Source organism: Urocitellus parryii, chromosome 11 (assembly GCF_045843805.1).
Source record: "Urocitellus parryii isolate mUroPar1 chromosome 11, mUroPar1.hap1, whole genome shotgun sequence".
Taxonomy (NCBI): Eukaryota; Metazoa; Chordata; class Mammalia; order Rodentia; family Sciuridae; genus Urocitellus; species Urocitellus parryii.
Genome location: NC_135541.1, coordinates 101854312 through 101877280, shown reverse-complemented (window position 1 = coordinate 101877280; position 22969 = coordinate 101854312). Strand labels below are relative to the sequence as shown.

Below are 22969 nucleotides of genomic sequence, written 5' to 3'. Positions count from 1 at the left end.
AAATTGAAACCCTTACAGCTGGGAATGTAAAATGGTGCAATCTCTCTGGAAAACCATGCGGTAGTTCCTCAAAAAACTAAAAATAGAATTACCATATGATCCAGCAATTCCACTTCTTAGTATATACTCCAAAAGAATTGAAAGCAGGGAAATGAAGAGATACTTGTGTATACACCCTTGTTCACAGCAGCATAATTCCACAATTGCCAGAAGGTGAAAGAAACTCAAGTGTTCATCAGCAGATGAATTGATAAACTGAGTGATTATTAATCTTGGTTGTGAACTTGACTGAAAGACTTTTGGAAAATTGGTAAAGTAAACGTCTGGGTTTGTCTGTGAGGGTATTTCCAGAGAGGATTAACAAATAGGTCAGCCAATAGGAAAATCGGCCCTGAATGTGGATGGTACCATCAGTAGGCTGGGATCCCTGAGGGAAGGAAAAAAAGGCGGGGTGGAAGATGTTGGGGCTAGGGGTGGAGCTCACATTTGTATGCACATTTAACACTTCTTGTATCTGTGTTTTTTATTATTGCCATCACAGACATCAGTTTCCAGGTTCTTCAGCCTTTGAGTGTGGATTTGCACTGGGAACTCTAGGGAGCTTCCAGGCAGCCTTAGACAGAGTCTGAATCTTTGGTCCCTTTTGTTTTGAAGCTTCTGAGCTTTTTGGACTGAACAGCAACTACTGATTTACTTGACTATCCAGACTGCAAATAGCCATTGTGGGACTATCCAACCTCTGATTGTGTAAGCCAGTCTAATAACTTCCCTCTCATATATGCATTCTATTGGTTCTGTTCCTCTGAAGAACCCTAATACAAGTGTGATATATACATAGCATAGAATATTATTTAGCCTTAAAAAAGAAAATTCTGATATGTTACAACCTGGTTTGAATCTTGAGAACATTTATGCTAAGTGAAATAAGATAGTCACAAAGACAAACACTGTATGATTCCACTTATATGAGATACCTAGAGTAGTTAGATTTATAGAGACAAAGAATGATGGTTTCCAGGGTTTGGGGAAAGGGAGGAATGGGTACAACAGGTACATGGTTGGTTTTGCAAGATGAAAAGAGTTCTGAAGGATGGTGTTGATGGCTGGGTTAACTGTGAATATACTTAGTGCCACTGAACTGTACCCTTAAAAATGGCCAAGACGATAAATTTTATGTGAATTTTGATTTAAAAAATTATAATAGTAAGCAATGTGCAAAGGTAGTGAATTACATACCAGATTTTAACACACTTTTTGTTCAAAACTCGTCATCTCCTCTTTGGAGAGTTTCCCGATGTTGTGAAGCCAGCAGTTCAAGGCAAAACTTATTTCCAAACCTCCCACTTGTCTCACAACTATCATCATTTATTATCCCCCATTACAAATATATATATATATATATATATATATATATATATATATATTCATTCAAACTTGATTTACGGTTTTATTGCAAATGTTATACATTCGAACTTATTTTTTAAAAAGCTAATAGTAAGAATATACGCTTCGAATCCGTTTTCGATGTCGGGTTTCCAGGCAGGATTTCATCTGTTGAAGGGACTAGGTAAAAGCCAAGTCCTGGCCTAAAATCAAAGCGCAGAGGCCCGCCCCGCCCCCTCGGCGGGGCCAATCAGCGGCGCGCGCGGGAGGGACGCCCAGTCGCCGGCCGAGTGAGTCGATGAGGAGGCGCGCGGAAGCCCTTAGCGGCGGGGAAGGTTAGCCTCGTTCCCTCGCTGGCCTGGCAGGTGGTGTCAAGCTGGAGAGGCAGGTGGGATTCCCGGGACGTGAGTCCCCGCGGTCGGGTATGTCTGTACGGCCGGTGGGGCTGCGGGTTCCTCCTAGCGGGTCCTGCGGGCTCGCTGCGTGGACGCCCGGGAGGCCGCAGGCATCCCCCGGGGCGGGGCCCCTCGCCCTCCGCTGCGCCTTTGGGACCTGGGGGTGACTTCCGAGCTCCGGGTGGGCCCGGCTGGGCGAGTGCCTGCCTGTCACCTCCCGGGCCAGCGGGGTGCCTCATCTCCCTCTCCGGCTCCTCGGGAGGGCTGGGCGGCCTAGGCAGAAGGCACCGGCCCAGTGCACAGCGAGACCCGAGCGGACGTTGTTGGCGTCGGTTTTTTTTTGTTTGTTTGTTTTCCTGGAAGCTTGAAGCACAATTGGAACCAACACTGTCTGCAGAATAGTGGGGATTTAGTTGTAGTCAATATCTTAAGACTCTCAAGTGTGAATAAAAATTTAAAGATGCTATAAGCCTGAATGTTTATGGGTGGTGAAGAGCAATTCAAGTTTTCTCTGGCAGTGATTATGAAAGCGCGGTCCCCAGACTGGCTTCGTCGTCGTTTGGAAACTTCTTTGAAAGACAACTTCTCAAGTTTGAGAGCCCTGAGTCCAAGGAACTAAAACACGCGAAGTGAATTGCAACCCCCAGATTTTAATACCTTGATATTTCTAGGCTATTACAGAATTTGCCTGTACTTGGGAAATACCCAAGTTGGCCCTGCCTTTCCCATTACACCTGTAAACTCGTTGAAATTAAAGACTTGTGCAGATTTCCCCTCGGTGACTGGCTTTCCTTGTAGCTCTTCAGTCTAGTGGCTCCTGTTAAAGCTGGCCCTAAAGTTTTCTGGAATGTAGAAATGTGGATCCAACAGTTCCTCCACTCCACCCCAAGATCCTAACCTCTCTGAGAAACAAACCCTTTTAGGGTCACTAGCATTTTTGTCCTGACTACTTAACTAGCCCTGTGACTTTGGGCAAATTATGTGTTTTCCTAATCCATAAAATGAAGATGGTAGGAAATACTTCCCAGAGTTTTATAGAGGATTAAATGAATTAATGTATGTATCAGATACTAACAAAATATTACCTACTTGTAATATTGTACTTGTATATACTTTTTATATTAATACCAAAACCTGAGGCAGATGGTAAAAATGGAGGCAGGGAAGGAGCCATGGAAAGTCACATGTGCCATCATTAAACTAAACCAACTTTTGTTGAATACTTTGCTATTCACAGTGATCTGTCAGCATCTGATCTGTGGCATCACCAGAAGCTTGTTAGAAATGTAGAATCTCAAACCCATCTCAGTGTTACTGAATCAGAGTCTCTGTCTCTCTGTCTCTCTCTCTCTCTCTCTCTCTCTTTTAACAAGTTCCTCAGTGGGTTTAGATGCAGCTTTCATGGGGGGAAGTGTGAGCTGAATTGTAATATTTGTCAAGAATTTCCAGCCTATTGGGCTGGGGATGTGGCTCAAGCGGTAGCGCCCTCGCCTGGCATGCGTGCAGCCTGGGTTCCATCCTCAGCACCACATACAAAGATATTGTGTCTGCCGATAACTAAAAAATAAATATTTTTTTAAAAAAAGAACTTCCAGCCTTAAATTAGGGACCATGGGATTCTGGCAGGAGAGAATCTTGAATTTCCAGCAAATTCTAGTGGGTTCTTCTGGCTTTCCTTTTTTTTTTTTTTTTTTTTAGTAGATAGTACTGGGGATTGAACCCAGGAGTGTTTTATTACAGAGCTACAGCTCCAGTCCTTTTTTTTTTTTTATGTTTTTATTTTCAGACAGATTCTTGTTAAGTTGCTGAGGCTTGAATTTGGTGATCCTCCTGCTACAACTGGGATTGCAGGATTACTGCAGGCTCCCTACTCTATCTTGTTTTCACTAAAGCTATTCTGCCTTCATCTTTTTCTGTAAAAATTCTCCCAGTCCTTTAAGGCTCAGAACTTTATACTGGACTATAATAACTTATACTTGCCTGGCTTTTTATGGGTAGTCATGAAAATATCTACTAGATTTTGGGGGGAGGGGAGTGTGTGTGCCAGGGATTAAACTCGGGGACATTGGACCACTGAGCCACATCCCCAGCCCTATTTTGTATTTTTTTTTAGAGAAGGGTCTCACTGAGTTGTTTAGCACCTCCCCATTTCTGAGGCTGGCTTTGAACTCTCAATCCTTCTGCCTCAGCCTCCCCAGCTGCTGGGATTACAGATGTGTGCCATTGTTCCTGCCTTACCTCTGCTTGATTTTAAACTCTAGAAAGAGATCTTGTTTCCTTTATTTTTATTCATTTTTTTACCTTCCTCTAACCCAGGCACACTGTTCATATTATTTAAGAAATGTTTGTTAAATTTTTCTAATTTGTAAACATTTTTAATTTTTATATTTTATTTTTTGTTTCTGAGTTAAAAACCTATGAAAAATATGAAAAATAGAAAATTTTTAAAGAATAATATATCCTATTTTCTATATGGTTTGAAATGAATATTAGTGTGAAAATGGCTTATAATTTTACTTTTTGGATTTTATATCATTTTTTGTTTTTCTGGTGCTAGGGATTGAACCCAGGGCCTTATGCCTGCTTGGAAAGCACTCTACCTACTGAGCTACATCCCTAGCCCACTTTTTGGGTTTTAAATATGTCTCAAGATTTATTTTGTTGTATGACTCCAGCCTGAGAGATTCTTATTTAATTAGTCTGGGATGTGACTAGAACATTAGGAGTTTTAGAAGCTCCTCAGGTGATTCCAGTGTATAACCATTGTTGAGAACACCTGTGCTAATGGAAAAACCAGGGCAACAAAGGGATAATTTCATTCATTTTTTTTTATGCTAAAAGAATAAACAAGATTTTATTGTTTTTTTTGTTTATTTTATTTAAAGGAGCGTATTTAATTCATACTAGCATTACTTTTATTTTTATAACTAGTCTATAAGCTGTTCATGGCCAGGGCCCACGCCTTTCTTATCTTGGGGTTCCTTACCTTACATAGAGCAGATATATAGACTGTCCAATAGAATTTTATTTGCTGATGGAAATGTTCTGTATCTTCAGTGTCTAATATAATGTGGCAATTAAAATGAAAATGAAAAATTCAGTTCTTCATTCACACTAGCTACATTTCAGTTGTTCTATAGGCACATGTGGCTGATGATTACTGGAAAGTATTAAACAGAGGAGATACTGTTTAAATTATTTGTTTATGCAGAGACTTAGGTGAGGCTGGTTATTTCATACTTATCATTTGTTTAAAAAATTGGGGAGAGAGGTTTGGTTTACTTTTTAGCAACTGTTTTGAGCTGTGTAAGTTAAGTTAATGTTTAAGATAACGTTTTCTGAATAGTAACCAAGGAAAGTTCACTCATTTAATAGGCTTTATTTTTTATTCTAAAATTGGGCAACACTTCATTCCATAGAATAAGTGTTCTCTAGCCTTCTAAACCTATCATTCAGTTGGTTGTTTCAGTATATTCAGGTATGTCCAACTATCACCATAATGTTAAAACATTTTTCATTGCTTATACCGTTTCTTTCTGCACACATTTTTCTACTCTTGGGGTTGGGGATGTTGCTCAGTGGTAGAGTTACATTGTCAAGCATTGTCTAGCACTTGTGACACCTGAGTTGGATCCCCAGCACTGCAAAACAAAGCAACCATTAATCTACTTTTTGTCACTATGTAATTGCCTATTCTGGACATTTTGTACAAATGGAATTATATAATATGTGGTTTTATGACTGGTTTTTATATAGCATGACATTTTCAAGGTTCAATCATATTGTAGCATATTGTTCAATCATATTGAAGTACTTCATTTCTTTTTATAGTTAAACAATATTCTACCGAATGGTTCTTCCTCATTTTATTTACCCATTCAGGTTGCTGGAAGTTTGTGTTGTTTCCACTTTTTTTTTTTTTTAAAGAATTTTAATATTTATTTTTTAGTTTTCGGCGGACACAACATCTTTGTTTGTATGTGATGCTGAGGATCGAACCCCGGGCCGCACGCATGCCAGGCGAGCGTGCTACCACTTGAGCCACATCCCCAGCCCCATTGTTTCCACTTTTTGGCTATCTTGAAAATGTGGCTTTTCTTTTTTTTCATTTCTCTTGGGTATTTACTAGGAGTGGAACTGCTGGGCCATATGGAAAATATCTATTTTCTTATCCCAATGAGAATGTTTGTACTTTCCTTGGTTACTATCCAGAAAATGTTATCTTTTTAAAAAAAAAAAAAAAAATATATATATATATATATATATATATATTTAGTTGGTAATTGGACACAATACCTTTATTTTATTTATTTATTTTTATGTGGTGCTGAGGATCCAATCCAGCGTGTCACATGTGCTAGGTGAGCGCTCTACCACTGAGCCACAACCCCAGTCCCCAGAAAATGTTATCTTAAACATTAAAAAGAAGTAGCTTTTATTACAAAACAATTTACTTTTAAAATAATTATATTCATTACATCTTTTTTTACAAGTTTTTTTTTTTTTTAGTCTTATACAAGATGCTGTATCCTTTGCTCTTTTGTGAATGTCTGTTGCTGATAACTGGTTATGCTCATGATGACGACTGGATTGACCCTACAGACATGCTTAACTATGATGCTGCTTCAGGAACAATGAGAAAATCTCAGGTATGAAAAAAGTGTGTGTGCGCTGTGATGGAAATAGTCTACTTTTATTGCTGTTTTTTTTTTTTTGGAGGTGCTGGGGATTGAACCCAGGGCCTTGTGCACATGAGACAAGCACTCTACCAACTGAGCTATATCCCCAGCCCCCTTTTATTGCTGTTTTGCACAGACCCATTAGAGGTGGGTATCAATGATTAATAGCCATGCAGAATATCTTCCTCATACTCTTAATCTAAGATTATTTCAAACCCACCTTATTTCTGTTTTGAATTTGAAAAAAATTTTTGTAAAGCCCATTAAGCAACAAGCCAATTTGATTTTAGTTCTTAGTATGTACATTTGAGACTTTTACTTTTTTGGTAGTTCAATACAAATAAAGAATATGAGGAACAAAGTCACGATGAAGTAAAAATTTTAGTCTTCACTAAATGAAGGTTTTTTGTACAACTGAATTATAAATAAAATCTCTTTCTACTTGGTTTTAGGTGGTGAAAAATAGTATGTCAGAAAAAAAGGACATCAGTCCTGACTTGTCATATGCTGATGAAATGTCAGAATGTTATCGCAGACTCGATTATTTAACTCATAAGGTTAGATTTTTTTCCTATTCATGAATTTTATATTATTTTTATTGTCACTATTTTCCTGTGTTTCTCGTGGTTTTTTTTTAATGCTCTTCAATTTGTGTGTATGAGATTTTCCTTTAGTCTTGGTTTTTCTAATAGTATTATTGAATTTTTATTGTAACATTTATAATGTTGTAATTATTTCTTCACCAAACTATAAACTTGTTGGCACTAGGAATGCATTTTATCCATCTTAATTCTGTTTCACCTGTCATAGTGGTAAGTCATAGTAGATGCACAACAGATGTAACAGTTGTAGAAACTGGCCTATTACTATTTTATAAATGAGAGAGTTACTCTAAGAAATGCAAAGAAAAAAAAATATATACTTTGTTATGGCAACCCTAGAAAACTAATACAGATTTCTTCAGACATAAAAAGATTGAAATAATTTATAACCCATGGACTACAAATGTTAAAGAAGTTTGACTATAGTAAGAAAAGGTATGAATAAAAACAATGGTGAGCCCAAGAATTGATCAAACATATTAATAGATTTAATCAACTACTCAGAGTAAAAATTTAAAAATTTTTTTGTTATATTTTGTTATAATTTAGTGTAGGGTAGCTATTCTTTCTGAAGTGGTGTTTATTTGATTTTATTTTTGAAGTGGGGTTTATACAAAAGAAAAGAAGATTGTTAAGGAGTTTGAGTGTATACATTATTTGCTGTGGGAACCATCCTCTGTTGGTTGTGTAGGCAGAGTGAACAGCTGGCAGTGTGGAGAGGGCTTGGAATGGAGATGGAGAAGGAGAAGGTGGTTGTGAGATCATGGGGGTTTGCTGAAGACTCAGAATGCTACATTGACAAGGGTGAAGAGATGAGACAAGTGTGAAACTTATGAGGTAAAGTAGATAAATGTTGGTAAAAGGGAAATAAGGAACAGGGAGGAGCTAGAGTACAGTTTCCAGCTTGAGGGGCATTTGTTAATTGAGATCCAGATTTATCACAGTTTAGACCTATAAATACCTGGTGTGGTTCTTATCAAGTGTGAATATTGCCTCTTCTGAATGCTGCTTGGATAAAATTTGCTTCAGTTTAGGTATGTTTTGTGGTGTGGTAAGCTAGCTTGGTTGCACTATAAGAAATGCAAATTCCTTTTTAAAGAAAATTTTGATTCCATTGTTTGTGAGTTTGTCTCAAACATTGTAAAAATACCATTGATAAAGTCTTTGTCCTTGTTATTTTTGTTTTTGTTTTGTAGAATTGGGGATCAAACCCAAGGCCTTGTGCATGCTAGGCAGACATTCAAACACTAAGCTATAGTCCAAACTCCATTGAGTTTTTGTTAAGCAAAAAACAAGTTAAGATCTAAAAAATAAAATGGCTTATGAACCTTGCCTTGAAAGCAAATGAAACTGCCACATGATTTCTATCCTAACTCTGTGTGTGTTGCTCAGTTATTAAGTTTATCAACGGAAGCTATTGAACTCATGGTCCACATTCAGTTAAAAAACATAAATTGGTTATCAAAGTTAAATGTAAAATATCCACTACCCTCATTCAGCAACTTATCCACTGTGGTGATGTTAAGCTAAATTTAGAAGTCCGTTCTAATGAAGAATTATGTATTAAAGGGTTGACATGTATAGAATACCCTGGAAAAGCCGTGATTTCTGTCTCCTTCATATCTCATGTAGTAGGATGGGGATGGTCACTTGCTGACCAGTATATTCGGTAAATTTTTTGCTATGTCCTTCATTTCATTTGGCTTCATCCTGTTTCTCTCTTTGTGTCTCTTTATCCCCTCCTACTCACTCACTCACTTTATCTATATGTTTGTATGTATTCCTACCTCTGCTCCTTCCTTCTCTCTCATTAAATCATTTCTTTGACATTAGAAAGAGGTGGATTGGTACAGATACTGTGCTTGTGGGTCTCTGCTTCCTTATTCCATAATCTTCAGCTTTTAAAATTGCTGAAAGGCAGCAAAAAAGTGCCTTTGTTGCTTACTGCCATTTGTAAAGAGAGCCCACAGGAAGTAGGCAATCTCTATACTGTAATGCAGCTAATTAATACAAATTTGATAAAAATAATGAGCTCCTTGGATTTTGATGGTATCTCCAGGCTAGTAACTTGACCCTTAGGTTAAATTTTAGTGCTAATATTGAATTTATTGTATGATTACAGATTGATGAGTGTGAAAAGAAAAAGAGGGAAGACTATGAAAGTCAAAGCAATCCTGTCTTTAGGAGATACTTAAATAAGATTTTAATTGAAGCTGGAAAGCTTGGACTTGTGAGTATTTGATGGTGTGATACTACTAATTCAGCATAGTAGACATGTTATTTATTTCATAAAATATAAAGACCTCACTCACCTTTTCTCAGAAACTGTTAAGAAAATTAAAAGTACACTCCTGCTTTGTAGTGGTTTGGTGGAATGTAAGCTGTGCAGAACCACTTTTATTTTTCTTTGAGCTCATAAGGATTTCCTAACTCTGCTCTGTTGTATCACCAGTTGAGGTGAGAGGTGGAGAGACCCACTTAATGTTTTCTACCATTTCCCTGCTTTCTTAGTGAAGTAATGTAAGATATATTGAGGAAATAAAAAATCTATTTTAAGTAGTTTTTTTCCTTGATATTTACGGTAGTAGGTATTTCTTTGTAAAATTGTGTATCATGCGCATGCACATATTATTTGTAGTGTTAAGATTTTTACTGTTTGTGTTTGGTGGTGGTGGTGGTGGGGATTGAATGCAAGGCCTTGTGCATGCAAGGCAAGTGAGTTGCCATTGAACTACACCCTCAGCCAGAAATTTCCAGTTTTTAGAGTCACTGTTTTTTACTTTGGAGAGTATGTCACTTTTCATTGCTGTGACCAAAATACCAGAGAACAACATCTTAGTTGAGAAAAAATTTATTTGTGCTGACAATTTCAGAGGTTCAATTCATGGTCAGCTGGTGGTCCTGAGGTGAGGCAGAAGGGCACTGCAGAGGAAAGCTATCCAGCTCATGGCAGCTGGGAAGCAGAGAGGAGAAGTGGCAGTTGGGGAGATTAACTTTTCCAGGGCATGCACCCAGTGACCTGCCTTCTCCAACCACATCTACTTGCCCACAGTTACCACTCAGTCCATTCAAACTGCAATGCACCCATTAGAGTACAGCTCTCACAATCTAATCACTATATCTCCTAATAATCCTGCACTAACACAGGTGTTTTTGGGGGGCATCTTATATTCAAATTATAATGAGGAGTGAAAACATCAACAAAACTTAATTCTTTTATATCACTTACAAGCCTAAATTTCAAGCACATAGACATTTTTCCCTACTGTGTATACCATCAGAATTGGTCTGGAAAGTTGTAGGTCAGACTTTTATTTTGGCCTGACCATCATCTCCAACCACCAGAAGTGGTCACTGGCAGACACCTAAAAATGTAGGGTTCTTGCTTCAACATAGGACAGACTAACCAAACTTGACAGACACTGTCCTCCTGGTTTAGTCAGGAATGGTTAAGAGGGAAAGAATACTAGATGAATAATTTAAAAACCTTATTTTGGAAGTGTAAGAGCAACCATTCTCATTCCTATGGAACAGCCTAGAATGAGAAAACAAATGGAGCCAAAAAATACCTAAGATGGAGATACTTGGAAATACTAGGTTCCTAATTTTAAAAAAATGTTAATTTTAACTAGTGATAGCTTTTTCATACTTTCTGATGATTTGTGATAGTATGTCATTTGGTTTTTTTATATTTACTTTTTATTATCTGTATTTACTCTTGTAAAAGAAAAGGGAATTTGCTCTTATTGTTAGCTTTCTATTTTTATTATAAAATATCTAAGATAATTGGCTTATAAAGAGAAAGGATTTATTTTGGCTTATAGTTTTGAAGGTTCTAATAGATCTATTGATTTGGGGCTCTGGTGGATGTTCCAGATGATAATGACTGGGAGAGTGTGGTGAAGTAAACTGTCACCTCATGTCCAGAAAGCAAAGGAAAGAGGAAGGGGCCAAGTCCCACAAGCCCCATCAAGGATATATCTCCAGTGATCTAACTTCCTCCCACTAGGCCCCACCTCCTAAAGATACTACCCTCTCCCTATATTTACCCCAGAGACCAAGCCTCCACACATGGACCCTTAGAGAGGCATTTAGCATCCAAACTCTAGTATGTATTATAATTGGTTAATGAATGTAAAATGTTGTTCACAGTGATTTTGCTAAGCTGAATTCACATTAATATAGTGATAAATATTCAGGGAAACCTATTATTTTTCTACTTTTTGAGATCCCTTTTATTTATCTTATTGAACTATTGTAAATTTTAAGCTGTCTGATAATTGTCAACAAATGGAAAGTCATAAACTGAATTATAAGACAGTCAATCCTCATTATTTGCAGATTTCATATTTATTAATTTACCTATTCACTAAAATGTGTGACCCCCAAATCAGTACTTGAGGTGTTTTTGTGATCATTCTTGGACATGTGCAGAGTAGCAAGAAGTCTGTTATGCTCGTTCCCAACTGAGGTGACAAGGCAACAAAAGTTAGCGCTCATACTGCAAACCACTGTCTTTTTTCTTCCCATATTTAGTGTAGTCTGTTTTTTGCTATAATTTTTGCACTTCTTATGGCTATATGGAGGGTTAATTTTGTTGTTTAAAATGTACTCTCAAAAATAATGTCAAAGTGCTGTCTAGTGTTTCTAAATGCAAGAAGGCTGTGATATGCCTTACAGAGAAAATGTTGGAGAGGTTTCCTTCAGGTGTGAGTTAGAGTGTTGACTGTGTTCAGTGGTAATGATCCAGTAGTATTTACTAAAAGAGGTTTCACAGAAACATATAAAACAAAGTTTTTTTTTTTTTTAAGAGAGAGTGAGAGAGGAGAGAGAGAGAGAGAATTTTTTTAATATTTATTTTTTAGTTCTCCGCGGACACAACATCTTTGTTGGTATGTGGTGCTGAGGATTGAACCCAGGCCACACGCATGCCAGGCGAGCGCGCTACCGCTTGAGCCACATCCCCAGCCCTAAAACAAAGTTTTATAACATATTTTATTGGTTGATGAAAATGTTTTGACCACAGGTTTGCACCTAGCCCTGTATTTCTTATAGGAGTAGTGGTTCATTAATTATTGATTAGTGTTTAAGGTGACTTTTTAGAACATAAGTACTGCAGGTAACAAGAATCAACTGCACTTTAATAAAATTCATAGTATTTTTTTTTACTTAGAGTTCTGTAATTTTTAAATAGTTTACACATATATTTGTTTTTTGTTGGCTTGGAGTCAGACAAGTGGATATTATTTTCTTATATATGTGAAATATTGCACACTATAGTTTTTTTTGGCGTGATAGGAATCAAAGTAAATTGATTATAAGTTTAGTTCCAAATTGATATTCATCTTAAAGTTGCACTGTAATAATATTATATAATAGTAAAATTCTCATATTTTTTTTTGGTATGTTTAATTCAGCCTGATGAAAACAAAGATGACATGCATTATGATGCTGAGATTATCCTTAAGAGACAAACCTTATTAGAAATACAGAAGTTTCTCAGTGGGGAGGAATGGAAACCAGGAGCGCTGGATGATGCATTAAGTGATATTTTAATTAATTTTAAGTTTCATGATTTTGAAACATGGAAGTGGCGATTTGAAGATTCCTTTGGAGTGGATCCATATAATGTATTCATGGTAAGATGGAATTTAGGGTGATGTAATTACATTTCCTTTTTAAAATTACCTTCAAAATGCCACTGTAATTATGTGAAGTACCTATACTTAGCCACTCATGCTGCAGAAAATGAACAAGCACCAAAATTGTACATAGGATTTTGTGATTTTTGAGTCCAAGTCTTTTGCTTTTACTGATATTAGCATTTTCTGGTGGGGAAGACAGCTTGGCAGATTCTGATTTCCACTTCCTCTTTTTTAAGGTACTTCTGTGTCTGCTCTGCATCGTGGTATTAGTAGCTACTGAGCTGTGGACTCGTGTGCGTTGGTATACCCAATTGAAACGTGTTTTTTTCATCAGTTTTCTCTTGAGTTTGGGATGGAATTGGATGTACTTATATAAGGTATTAAATAGGCGGAGAGTTTAAACATTTTTCGGTGTAAATTCATAATGTAATTCACTTTGAGCAGTCTTGCCTCAGATGTGGGATAAAGGCAATGATTGGACCTGGTCAGCCATGGGAGGAGGAATTATATTGGCAATTCTTAGGCATTTATTATTTTTTTGGAAGGTCCTTGATGGGTTAGTGCAGAAAAAGTAAAGTCTTGATTTTGAAAACCCAGTTACTGTTGGGTAGCATCTGGAGAAGTAAGCAGCACAGAACTAGGTGAACATATTTTAAAAACTCTTATATAGGTAATTTGGAGTAAATCCTTTTATTCTTTGTTAGAAATGATACCAAAATATCATGATTTGTAAAAAGTTAGGTTATTTTCTGAATATAAAAATAGTATTCAGGGGCTGGGGCTGTGGTTCAGCAGTAGAGCACTTGCCTAGCACATGCAAGGTGTTGGGTTCGATTCTCAGCACCACATAAAAATAAATAAATGAAATAAAGGTATTGTGTCCAACTACAACTAAAAACTATGTATTAGAAAATGGTATTCAGAATGTTCATGGTAGAAAATTTAGAAAATACAAAGATAAATTATTCATAAGTATATACAATTATAGGTGAATTAAAAATAACCTCTCAATATTTTCAGGTATTTCCAATCCTGTTTCAAATTTTAATAGTATTCCAAAATTGGAATTATACTATTTATATAAATTTAAAAGAACCACTACTGTGGCTATCAAAACAGCATAATTGGGCTGGGGTTGTGGCTTAGTGGTAGAGCTCTCATCTTTTTTCAGTGGACACAACATCTTTGTTTTATTTTTATGTGGTGCTGAGGATCGAACCCTGCGCCCCATGAATGCCAGGCGAGCGTGCTACTGCTTGAGCCACATCCCCAGTTCTAGAGCTCTCATTTTGTGTGTGAAGCACCAGGTTCGATCCTCAGCACCACGTAAAGATAAATAAATAAAATAAAGGTACTGTGTCCATCTTCAACTAAAAAAAAATTTTTTTTTTAAATAGCATAATCACTGGAGGAAAGTTTAGAGCTTTCTGGAAGAATCAGTCAGGTAAACAGGTACTTCTAGTGAATTAGCCTAATCAAATCATGTGATATATTGCCTTAACTGTTCTAATTTCTGTAGCATCTAGAACTAATTATTTATAAATTAAATACCAAGGACTAATTTTTTACAAATTAAGTACCAAGAAAGATTGTTGAGTTTAGTATTATTGTTTCAGTGATTTCCCATGGGTTTTGATTTGTGAAAGTTCTACAGCTGTATCTAGGTATCTGTGGGGGGTTGGGTCTGTAACACCCCACAGATAACAAAATTTGCAGATGATCAAATTCCTTAAAGTAAAATACTATTTTATCATGAAATATAAAAGAACAGGAGATGTAATCTTTTAGTTTGGATAGCTTTATTTTCAGACATGGCATGAAATATTTTTGAACTAATTTTTAAAACTTTTTTTCTTTTGGTACCAGGGATTGAACCCAGGGGCACTCAACCACTGAGCCACATGCCCAGCCCTTTTTTATATTATATTTAGAGACAGGGTCTTGCTGAGTTGTGGAGGGCCTCGCTAAGTTGCTAAGGCTGGCTTTGAACTTGTGATCCTCCTGCCTCAGCCTCCTGAGCCCACTGGGATTACAAGCATGGGAAAACAATCTTTTTAAGTAAAGGTTTTTTTTTAATAAAGTTTTTTTCCTTCATGTTTACATACAAAGAAGGCAATGGTATCTTTTTTTTTTCTTAACGTTTTTTAATGTGTTTTTTTTTTTTTAATTTTATAGTACTGGGATCAAACCCAGGGTCTTGAGCATGCTATGCAAGTGTTATCCAGTGAACTACATTCCTACTAGCTATAGTTCTTTATCCTTGCTTATTAAGACTGCTTTTCCATGAGCTGAAAATGGCTGTTGTTTAAAATAACATTTTTTTTTCCTATTAAGAAAATTTTAACAGTCTGGTTTAGAATGTTGAAGACACCTTGAACCAAGGTTTATTGGGTGTGGAAGCATAGCACTCACTTTCATGGTTCCCTTTGGTGTTGCTCAGGTAGCTTTTGCACAGCATCAGGCTGAAGTTGCCAAGATGGCGCCATCAAACAATGCGTGTACAGAGAAGATGGATTGGACTGGAAGTCTCTGGGGTATGGTATTTGTTCATTTGTCCCTATTTTGAATAGAATTTCTGGGAATGAGAGGAAAATACTAAACATCACAATGAAAATGATGAAAAGTCAGAGAAGGCTTTCTGTGACTGAATCTTTAATACCAAAAAAAACATTCAAGAGGGTTTTAGGTTTAAATCTAGTGACTTTGGGACTCATGTAATAGGTCACAGGGAAGGAATAGAAATTGTATATATGTTAGCTCTGATATTATCTGACTTCCTTCATTAAACTGAAGGATCTTATGTTCACTAAATCCCCTTGTCCTTAGCACAGTGTCTAGTACTTTCTAGGTCCTCAACAGAGGTGGTTTTCAACAGAAGTCTGTTGAATAAGTGAATGAATGTATATATAAACTAATATCCATCTTAGCTCTAACCTCCTTATATTGACTTACAAAATCTTATATTAAAGCTTTACTGATATTAAGTATATTCTTACAGATTTTTCTAAACACTCTCACTTATCATGTTGACCACCTTTAGGTGTCTATAGCTAGCATTTGGAGTGGTTTAATGTTCAAAGGCACTTTGTAAGTGCAAATCCATAAAGACTGACAGAGAATAGAATCTCAGTAGATTCTACCAGTGGGTTCCACAGTTAATGTTTAGATAACAAAATGTTGTTATCTAAACCAATTCAATTGCTTTTACTTGCTTTAGGAGATAAGAAAATGCCTTCTCCAGGGCAGACTCATTTCCAAGTGTATCTAAGATTGCTTTGGGAAAACTAATATTCTGTTTTATTTTGTAAAAACAGCAAAAACTGACTTTTTAAATTGAAATCTTATTGAGATAATTGTAGATTCACAAGTAGTTGTAAGGACTAAAGCCTGTGTACCCCTTACCCATTTTCTCCCAATGGTAACATTATCTGATCCAATATCAGAGCCAGGATATTGACTTTGATACAGTCCATCATCTTATTCAGACTTCTTTAATATTACTTGAACTTATTTGTATATATAAAAACCATCTAGTTATTTACCTTTTAGAAATTTTATAAAGTATAATTTTTTGTCTCCATAAGACTTGTGTAATTTGAATGGATTTCTTAATATGATTTTGGATATAAGATGAAAAAATTTAAATGAGTATTATAGGGTATTTGTTTACAATTTAAAATAATTGAACATTGACTGGTTGATGGGCAAGGAGGGTCAAAACCAAAATATTTGTGAATGGAATGCAACTGCTCATTTATTTTAGTGATTTAGTGTTTGTCTGTTTCTCTAAATAGAATGGTTTAGAAGTTCATGGACCTATAAGGATGACTCATGCCAAAAATACTATGAGATCTTATTAGTCAACCCTATTTGGTTGGTTCCACCAACAAAGGTATAGAATATATTTTGTAAAGATTACTTGTACAAAGTATGTCAAAATCCCTTATATTTATAAAAATTTGTATTTTTTAGTCATTCTTGTTAATAAGCCTTTGTTCTTGAAAAAAACTCCAATTACATAGTAATTTTCACATTAAAGGCGGGATATGGGGCTGGGGTTATGGCTCAGTGGTAGAGCACTCGCCTTGCACATGCAAGGCCCTGGGTTCGATTAGCACCACAAAAAATAAATAAAGTTATTGTGTACAACTACAAAAAATAAATATTAAATAAAAGGTGGGATATAACAGCATTTTAATTTACATAACGTCAGCCTTAGTACACAGTAAATTTTGGCTTATTGTATGTGTCTCATTCCTCTGAGAAAAAGGTTAATTTATTGCTTTTATCTTTTATTTTAGGCATTGGCAGTTACATTCACCAACTTTGTGACAGAGCCATTAAAACACATTGGAAAAGGAACTGGTGAATTTATTAAAGCGCTCATGAAGGAAATTCCAGTGATACTTCAGATTCCTGTGCTGATAATTATGACATTGGCTGTCCTGGTTAGTATGTTAGCACTATTGGTATTTAACAGGATTTGCAGAAAAAAAGGTAATTATAAAATTATTAGGTATCCTTGATGTAAATCAGGCTAAGTCATGCTTAATAGTATCAGAGGTGATTTTTAAATACATATTTATTTATATTTCATGTATATTCCCCTAATCAAGGAAGTGGTTTTCTGGTTTATAAATGTCATAGCAGTGACTTAGAATAAGAACCTCTTTAATTTTGTTTTTTAAAGTCTGAATTAGTATACAGGAAATTGATTATTTCCTCTTTGAGAAAGGGAGCCGCCTATTTCAGTCTGAGTTTTTGCAGCATTGAGAAAGGAAGAGCGTTGGGCTTGCAACAAAATTAGGAATGTGGAAAAAGCGGGTGTACTGGAAAACAGTTTGGGGGAATCTAAGAGCACTTGTTTATTGCTTGTCATTCATCCAGTCTGTTCGTTTTTTTTGGTGGTTGATTTTCAGCCACTGTCCTCCAAAATGCATTTATCACATAGAACAAAAAAAAGAGTTCAGAAGTGCCATGGGAAATTCTTATTCCTAAGGACACAAAATTTACTATGCTATATTCAATTTGAAATTGTTTCTTTTGGTTTTGTTTTTTCCTTGTGATTATAGGATTCCTTGGGTTATAGGTGTGGTTTAGTTAGGAGACATTAATTCCGTAGTAGTAATTTAGTTTCTACAACTGAAACTGTGAGAAAAGCTGCATCATTCCTTGTTCTTTCATCTGCTCCCTGAGAAAAGTTATACTGACTTTCATTGCTTCTATCTTCAAATAGTAGTGTAGGTCCAGTAGAGAGATTTTTCACATTCTTTGTTCTCGGACTCCTTTTGCGTTTTTTTAAAGGCGGAAGATGAGAAAAAAGCTCCTGTTTATAGGGTTATGTTTATTGATATTTCCTTTATTAGGAAATAAAATTGAGAAATTTAAAAAATACAAGCCCACATCCTGTGAGTTATCTCAATTTTATTTCCTCTAGAAGACTTCACTGTACATTCATGAGAGAACAGTGAAAAGACAAATGATGTCCTTTTATTATGAAAAGTTTTGATTTCACAGATCCCCTGGAAAAAGTCTGAGGAAGTGCCACACTTTGCAAACTACTGTCTAGTTTTGCTCATGGAATGAAAATCAAAATCTTTTGAATTTTAGGTGTCGAGTTTGTATTTGTAAATGTTAAACCTACAAGAGAGTGTTTACATAGTGACATACAATTTTAAATATTTTTCAGCATATGTCATGTGACAGATTTGAATATGGACACATGAGCAGTTATCAGATAAATAGAACTTTCTTTAAAATTATAGGCCTGAATTTGTCCTTGTAGGATACAAATTCAATCAGAATGTATCTAGCTGATTAAAATTTCTGCTTAATGTTGAATGATTCATGAAATTTTATTGGCTAATCTGGCCTGTAACAAAGAAGAGGTCTGTAATAAAAACATGAAATGAATGTTTGTCTATAAATGTTAGATTATTTTGTTAGCATCCTGAATAAAATAGCTCATAACTTCATTAGTCAGTCATCAGGTTCTCAGGAAAATTTATTTCTTTTCCTTACAGAGTTTTTGCTATGGTGTTGGAAAATCAGTTGATGTACTGAGACATTTAGGTGGTCCTGAGAGAGAACCTCCGAGAGCACTTCATCCAAGTGATAGAAGATGGCAGAAGGAAATTGATTATAGACATCCTGGTGGAGCAGCAGGTGATGGAGATTTCTATTATAGGGGCCAAGCTGGCTCCATTGAGAAAGGCCCTTATGACAAAACATATGAGTGTAGAAGAGATGTTTTGAGAGAGAGAGATGTTGACTTGAGATTTCAGACTGACAACAAGAGCCCTGAAGTGCTCCGGGCGTTTGATTTACCAGACACAGAGGCACAAGAGCATCCTGAGGTGGTACCCAGTGTAAGTCAGTGATTGTTTATTTTGCTGTCCCTTCATATTAGGCATAAATGCTTCTTATAGAGCTTTTGATGTAGTGTTTTTACCCTTCGTTGTTATAAATTATAGCATTAGTGATATAATTAGTCACTTTCTCTTCCTTTTTTTGGTCGTAAATTAGTCCAGCTTCCTCAGAATAAATAAGATTTATTTTTTACCTTAAATACTATTTAGTGGTAGTTTATTAGGACAGATGGTAGTTCATAAGAAAATTCATAGGAAACCAACAAGTGAGCATGACTGAAGTTTCTGCCTTTGAAGAGATCAAAGAGAAGGCCTCTTAGAGCACTAGGGAACTGGCAATAGAGCTCTGAAGGCCTGGCTGGTGGAAGAACAGGCTGGGGAGGAATCAAAAGGCTTACTTTTCCAACTCTTTGATTTCGGTGGCTGGCTAGACATTTTTTTTTGGTCTGCAGAATGGTGATTGTTATTAGTTATTTAAAAGGACATTTCCATTTCTTTGAGAAAGGGATTGATACTGTTATTTGTAAAGTTTAAGTTGTAGTTGTAAACTTTGAGAGAGCTTTAAGCCAAGTAGAAACTAGAAAATTGTAATCTCTTTTGCCATAGGGGTCTTTATAAAAATATACATATCTACATGAATTTAGAAAACCTAAGATGCTCCTTCCAGCTTTTATAGTTAATGAAGTCTTCAGTGACATTCCCTCTCACTTAAAGGGAAAGCCAGTTACCCCAGTGGCATAGGGGCCTCCCTGCCCTGCCCCAAGTGCACAGCCACACTGGTTATCAGTTCTCCTTCCATGCTCAACACTATCTTAGCCGCAAGAGCTCCTGACTGTTCCTTTAACCTCAAGTCCTTGTACATGCTGCTTAACATCTAAATTTAAACTGCAGTCTACTGTCCTACCTCACTTCTAGCACATAGCTAATTTCTCATAATATACTTTTAATTTGTTGCCCGATTCTCTCCCTAACCTAAAGGTAAATTCTAGTAAGAACAGTTTTTGTGAGCAGTATCTTATTCTGACTGTATCTCTAGCACCTAGAACTTAATACATGCTCAGTAAATATTTTAGAATGAATGATTCTCATCAGATAAGAAGAGTTAGCAATACTGGTGACCAATTCTCTTGACTCCTATAAATGTCAGTCTTCCAGTCTGTGAGGCTTACTTAACCTTTATATTATTAGAATTCAGCTCTGAAACCACGTTTGTAAGTAAGAACTTGTTTGGTATGTTTGGTTACTAAAACTTCACATTATATTAATTAAATAGTTAAAATGTGATTCTATGGTACTTTACAGCATAAATCACCTATTTTGGATACAAAGCCAAAAGAAACTGGTGGAATCCCAGGAGAAAGCACTCTGACAGGAAGCAGTCATTCTGCTAAGTCTGTGTCTGGCCAAGAGGTATCAGAGACTGTAGAAGACTCACCTGCAGTGTCCAAGCCTCAGCTGAAGACTGGAGCTGAAGATAGCCCCCAAGAAGGTGGCACACATGGCCCAGAAAGAACTGCGATTGAAGCATGTGGAAAGGATCCCTCTGGCAGCCTGTGTGGCTAGAGAATCACAGACACAGGTCACAGCTCTGAAGTCTTGAATTTTGTAAAGTATGCTCTTAACTCTTCCCACCTGAGTATTCTGATGATTATAACAAAAGTGCCAATGTAATCATTCATACATTTAGTGACAATCAGAATTAACAAACACATTCATGTATATAAACTTCTGTTTAATTTCATCCACGTCTATTTGATGTTAAGATAGATCTCACAAAGTTTTGAAGTGTTAATTTTGGGACAGGGGCTCATAGAATTTACATTTTTAAATGAATGTTATAGCTAAGAGTATGTGCTAGATAATTAAGGTGACTGACTTAGGGGACATTGAGAAATCTTAAGAGTTTTAGGAATTTATAGGAACCTGCTAACTAAAGTGTATGTGGCCGAGTGGAAATTCTGTAATATTACTTTGTTGGCAGAATTTATTAGTTCTGCATTAGAGTTTCCAATATAATAGGTTCTTTAAAAGATTATTTTTAAGGGAAGTCCACTTATGTTCACCCTTTTTGCACTCCAGCATCTTAATGCAGCCTCAGAGTATGCATGAACAACGTCAGTCCTACTGATACCTCAGTTTTTCTCTAAGTCACCCACAGATGAGTATGACTTTGTGAGTTCATCCCTCCTATACCTAGTACTGGGCCTGCTTCCTCCTCACACCTTTGACTTTATGCTTCACTAAGACAGAGCTGAAGATTGTCAGGGGAATTTAGATAACATAGCTCGCTGTATCAGTAAGCTCAGTTTTATACCATTAGCAGTCTTTGAGAATGGCTTTATTCTTTTCCTACCAAATGAAGTACATAAGCTTTATAAGACCTATTTTCCTTATTCATAATCCCAGCATTTGTCACTCTTAGATAATACACTAGTCTGTTTATTTTATAGCAAACCATATTGTCTTGGTTGTATGAATTTCTAATTTTTTACAGATCTCTACATAGAGGAGAGCACTATGATAAGTAGAATAGGGTGTTTTCCTTAACCACAGATAGGTCAGTCAACATTTTGTTTTTAAGCAACATTTCAAATTAACATTTTTTTCAGTCAACATCTAAAATTAGTTTTCTTGATTTTAAAAAGCATTCTTCATTTTAAATCTTTCTAAAAAGCTGTTCATAAAGTGTGTCCATGTCTCTGTTTTCCCAAATATTCAGCTATTCATTGTTTTAACCATATTCATGTAAGTTATATTCAGCTGCTTTCCAAAAATGGTAAGTCAGGAAAAAAAAATCTTAAAATTTATTTCAGGAAAAAAGATATATTCAAAGAAGTCTATAAATTTTACATGAAATGCAGAATACCCCATTTTTGGCTCCTAAAAATGTTAAAAATTAAATTGCATGAAACAATTTAATTTTATATATTAATATTTTCTAGATAACATTATAAGCATCTTTAGTACTAATGGTCAGAAAGGAGTCTTTTTTTTTTTTTTTGGCAAGAAAATACAAAAAGAATTTTATATTAACACAGGAGGGTGGGGCTGTAGCTCAGTGGTAGAGCACTTGACTACTATACATAATGCCCTGGGTTTGATCCTTAGCATTGCCAAAAATAAAAAACATAGCAAGCATGTAACAAGTGAAGTAGTGAAAGAATACCTGCAGTTTCAAATAGATTTATGAACATCTATGCATAAAAAGTAGTCCTCTCTGGGGAGTAGACCTGATTGGTGAGTGTGATCTGATTCTGAAGAGAAGTGAATACCTCCGGTTATAGACTGTAAGTGCTTGCACTCCTGACTGCTTTCAATCAATCCAAACTTGGAATACTTTAAAAAAAAATATTTACAATTTCATCTTTGTATTCTTTCATTACAGATATCCATTTGGGGATGAAATCTACTTTGACAGCAAAGCAACATGCTACTGCTGTTGATTACAGAAGTTCAGGGAAGACTTTATTAAAGCAAATTGAAGGCCAGTTTATCACCACAGGAGAAACAAGGTTTATTTTATTAACTAGCCAATATTTGTTATTGAAATTAGGGTCTGAAGTAGCAAGCTTTTAAGAAAATCAGAATGCGGTAGATAGCTGTTAAAAGCAGTTTTAAAAATGGAATAGCTGATAAAGCTTACAGAGTCTAAGAAACACTGTGTACACAATAAACACTTATTTTTACATTATTGTGGTTTGGCATGCCATCTTTGATAAATGAGTTTTCCTTTAATAAAAAACTCCTGCATAAAACATATCTGCAGTTTTTTAAATGATGGTATTCAGGATATCATACCTTATATATAACTTATGAAACTAATGTAATCCTGGCTTTAACCTAATGTGTTTGACAAAATTCCTGTGTGACTTTAAGAAAATCGTTCTTTTCTTTTGA

The 22969-nt window shown here is 35.9% G+C and overlaps 1 protein-coding gene and 1 non-coding gene across 6 annotated transcripts; one reads left to right on the top strand and one right to left on the bottom strand.

Moving 5' to 3' along the window:
- Positions 1-1673: 1673 nt before the first annotated feature.
- On the top strand, positions 1674-22763 carry Clcc1 (chloride channel CLIC like 1). 5 transcript variants are annotated; one of them, XM_026402771.2, is made up of 12 exons: positions 1674-1771; positions 6288-6427; positions 6910-7014; positions 9182-9289; positions 12477-12698; positions 12941-13081; positions 15145-15238; positions 16499-16596; positions 17006-17152; positions 18728-19072; positions 20375-20651; positions 22458-22763. In XM_026402771.2, the coding sequence occupies exons 2-11, from the start codon at positions 6299-6301 to the stop codon at positions 20633-20635; spliced, it is 1650 nt and encodes a 549-aa protein (XP_026258556.1). In that variant the 5' UTR covers positions 1674-1771; positions 6288-6298; the 3' UTR covers positions 20636-20651; positions 22458-22763. The 5 variants fall into 5 exon arrangements, with proteins under 5 accessions (XP_026258556.1, XP_026258557.1, XP_077647087.1 ...); XM_026402772.2 differs by having other exon boundaries at positions 20375-20682; XM_077790961.1 differs by having other exon boundaries at positions 20375-22763.
- Trnam-cau (transfer RNA methionine (anticodon CAU)) lies at positions 6493-6565 on the bottom strand. The gene has a single exon. It is a non-coding gene; the product is annotated as a tRNA-Met (tRNA).
- Positions 22764-22969: the final 206 nt, after the last annotated feature.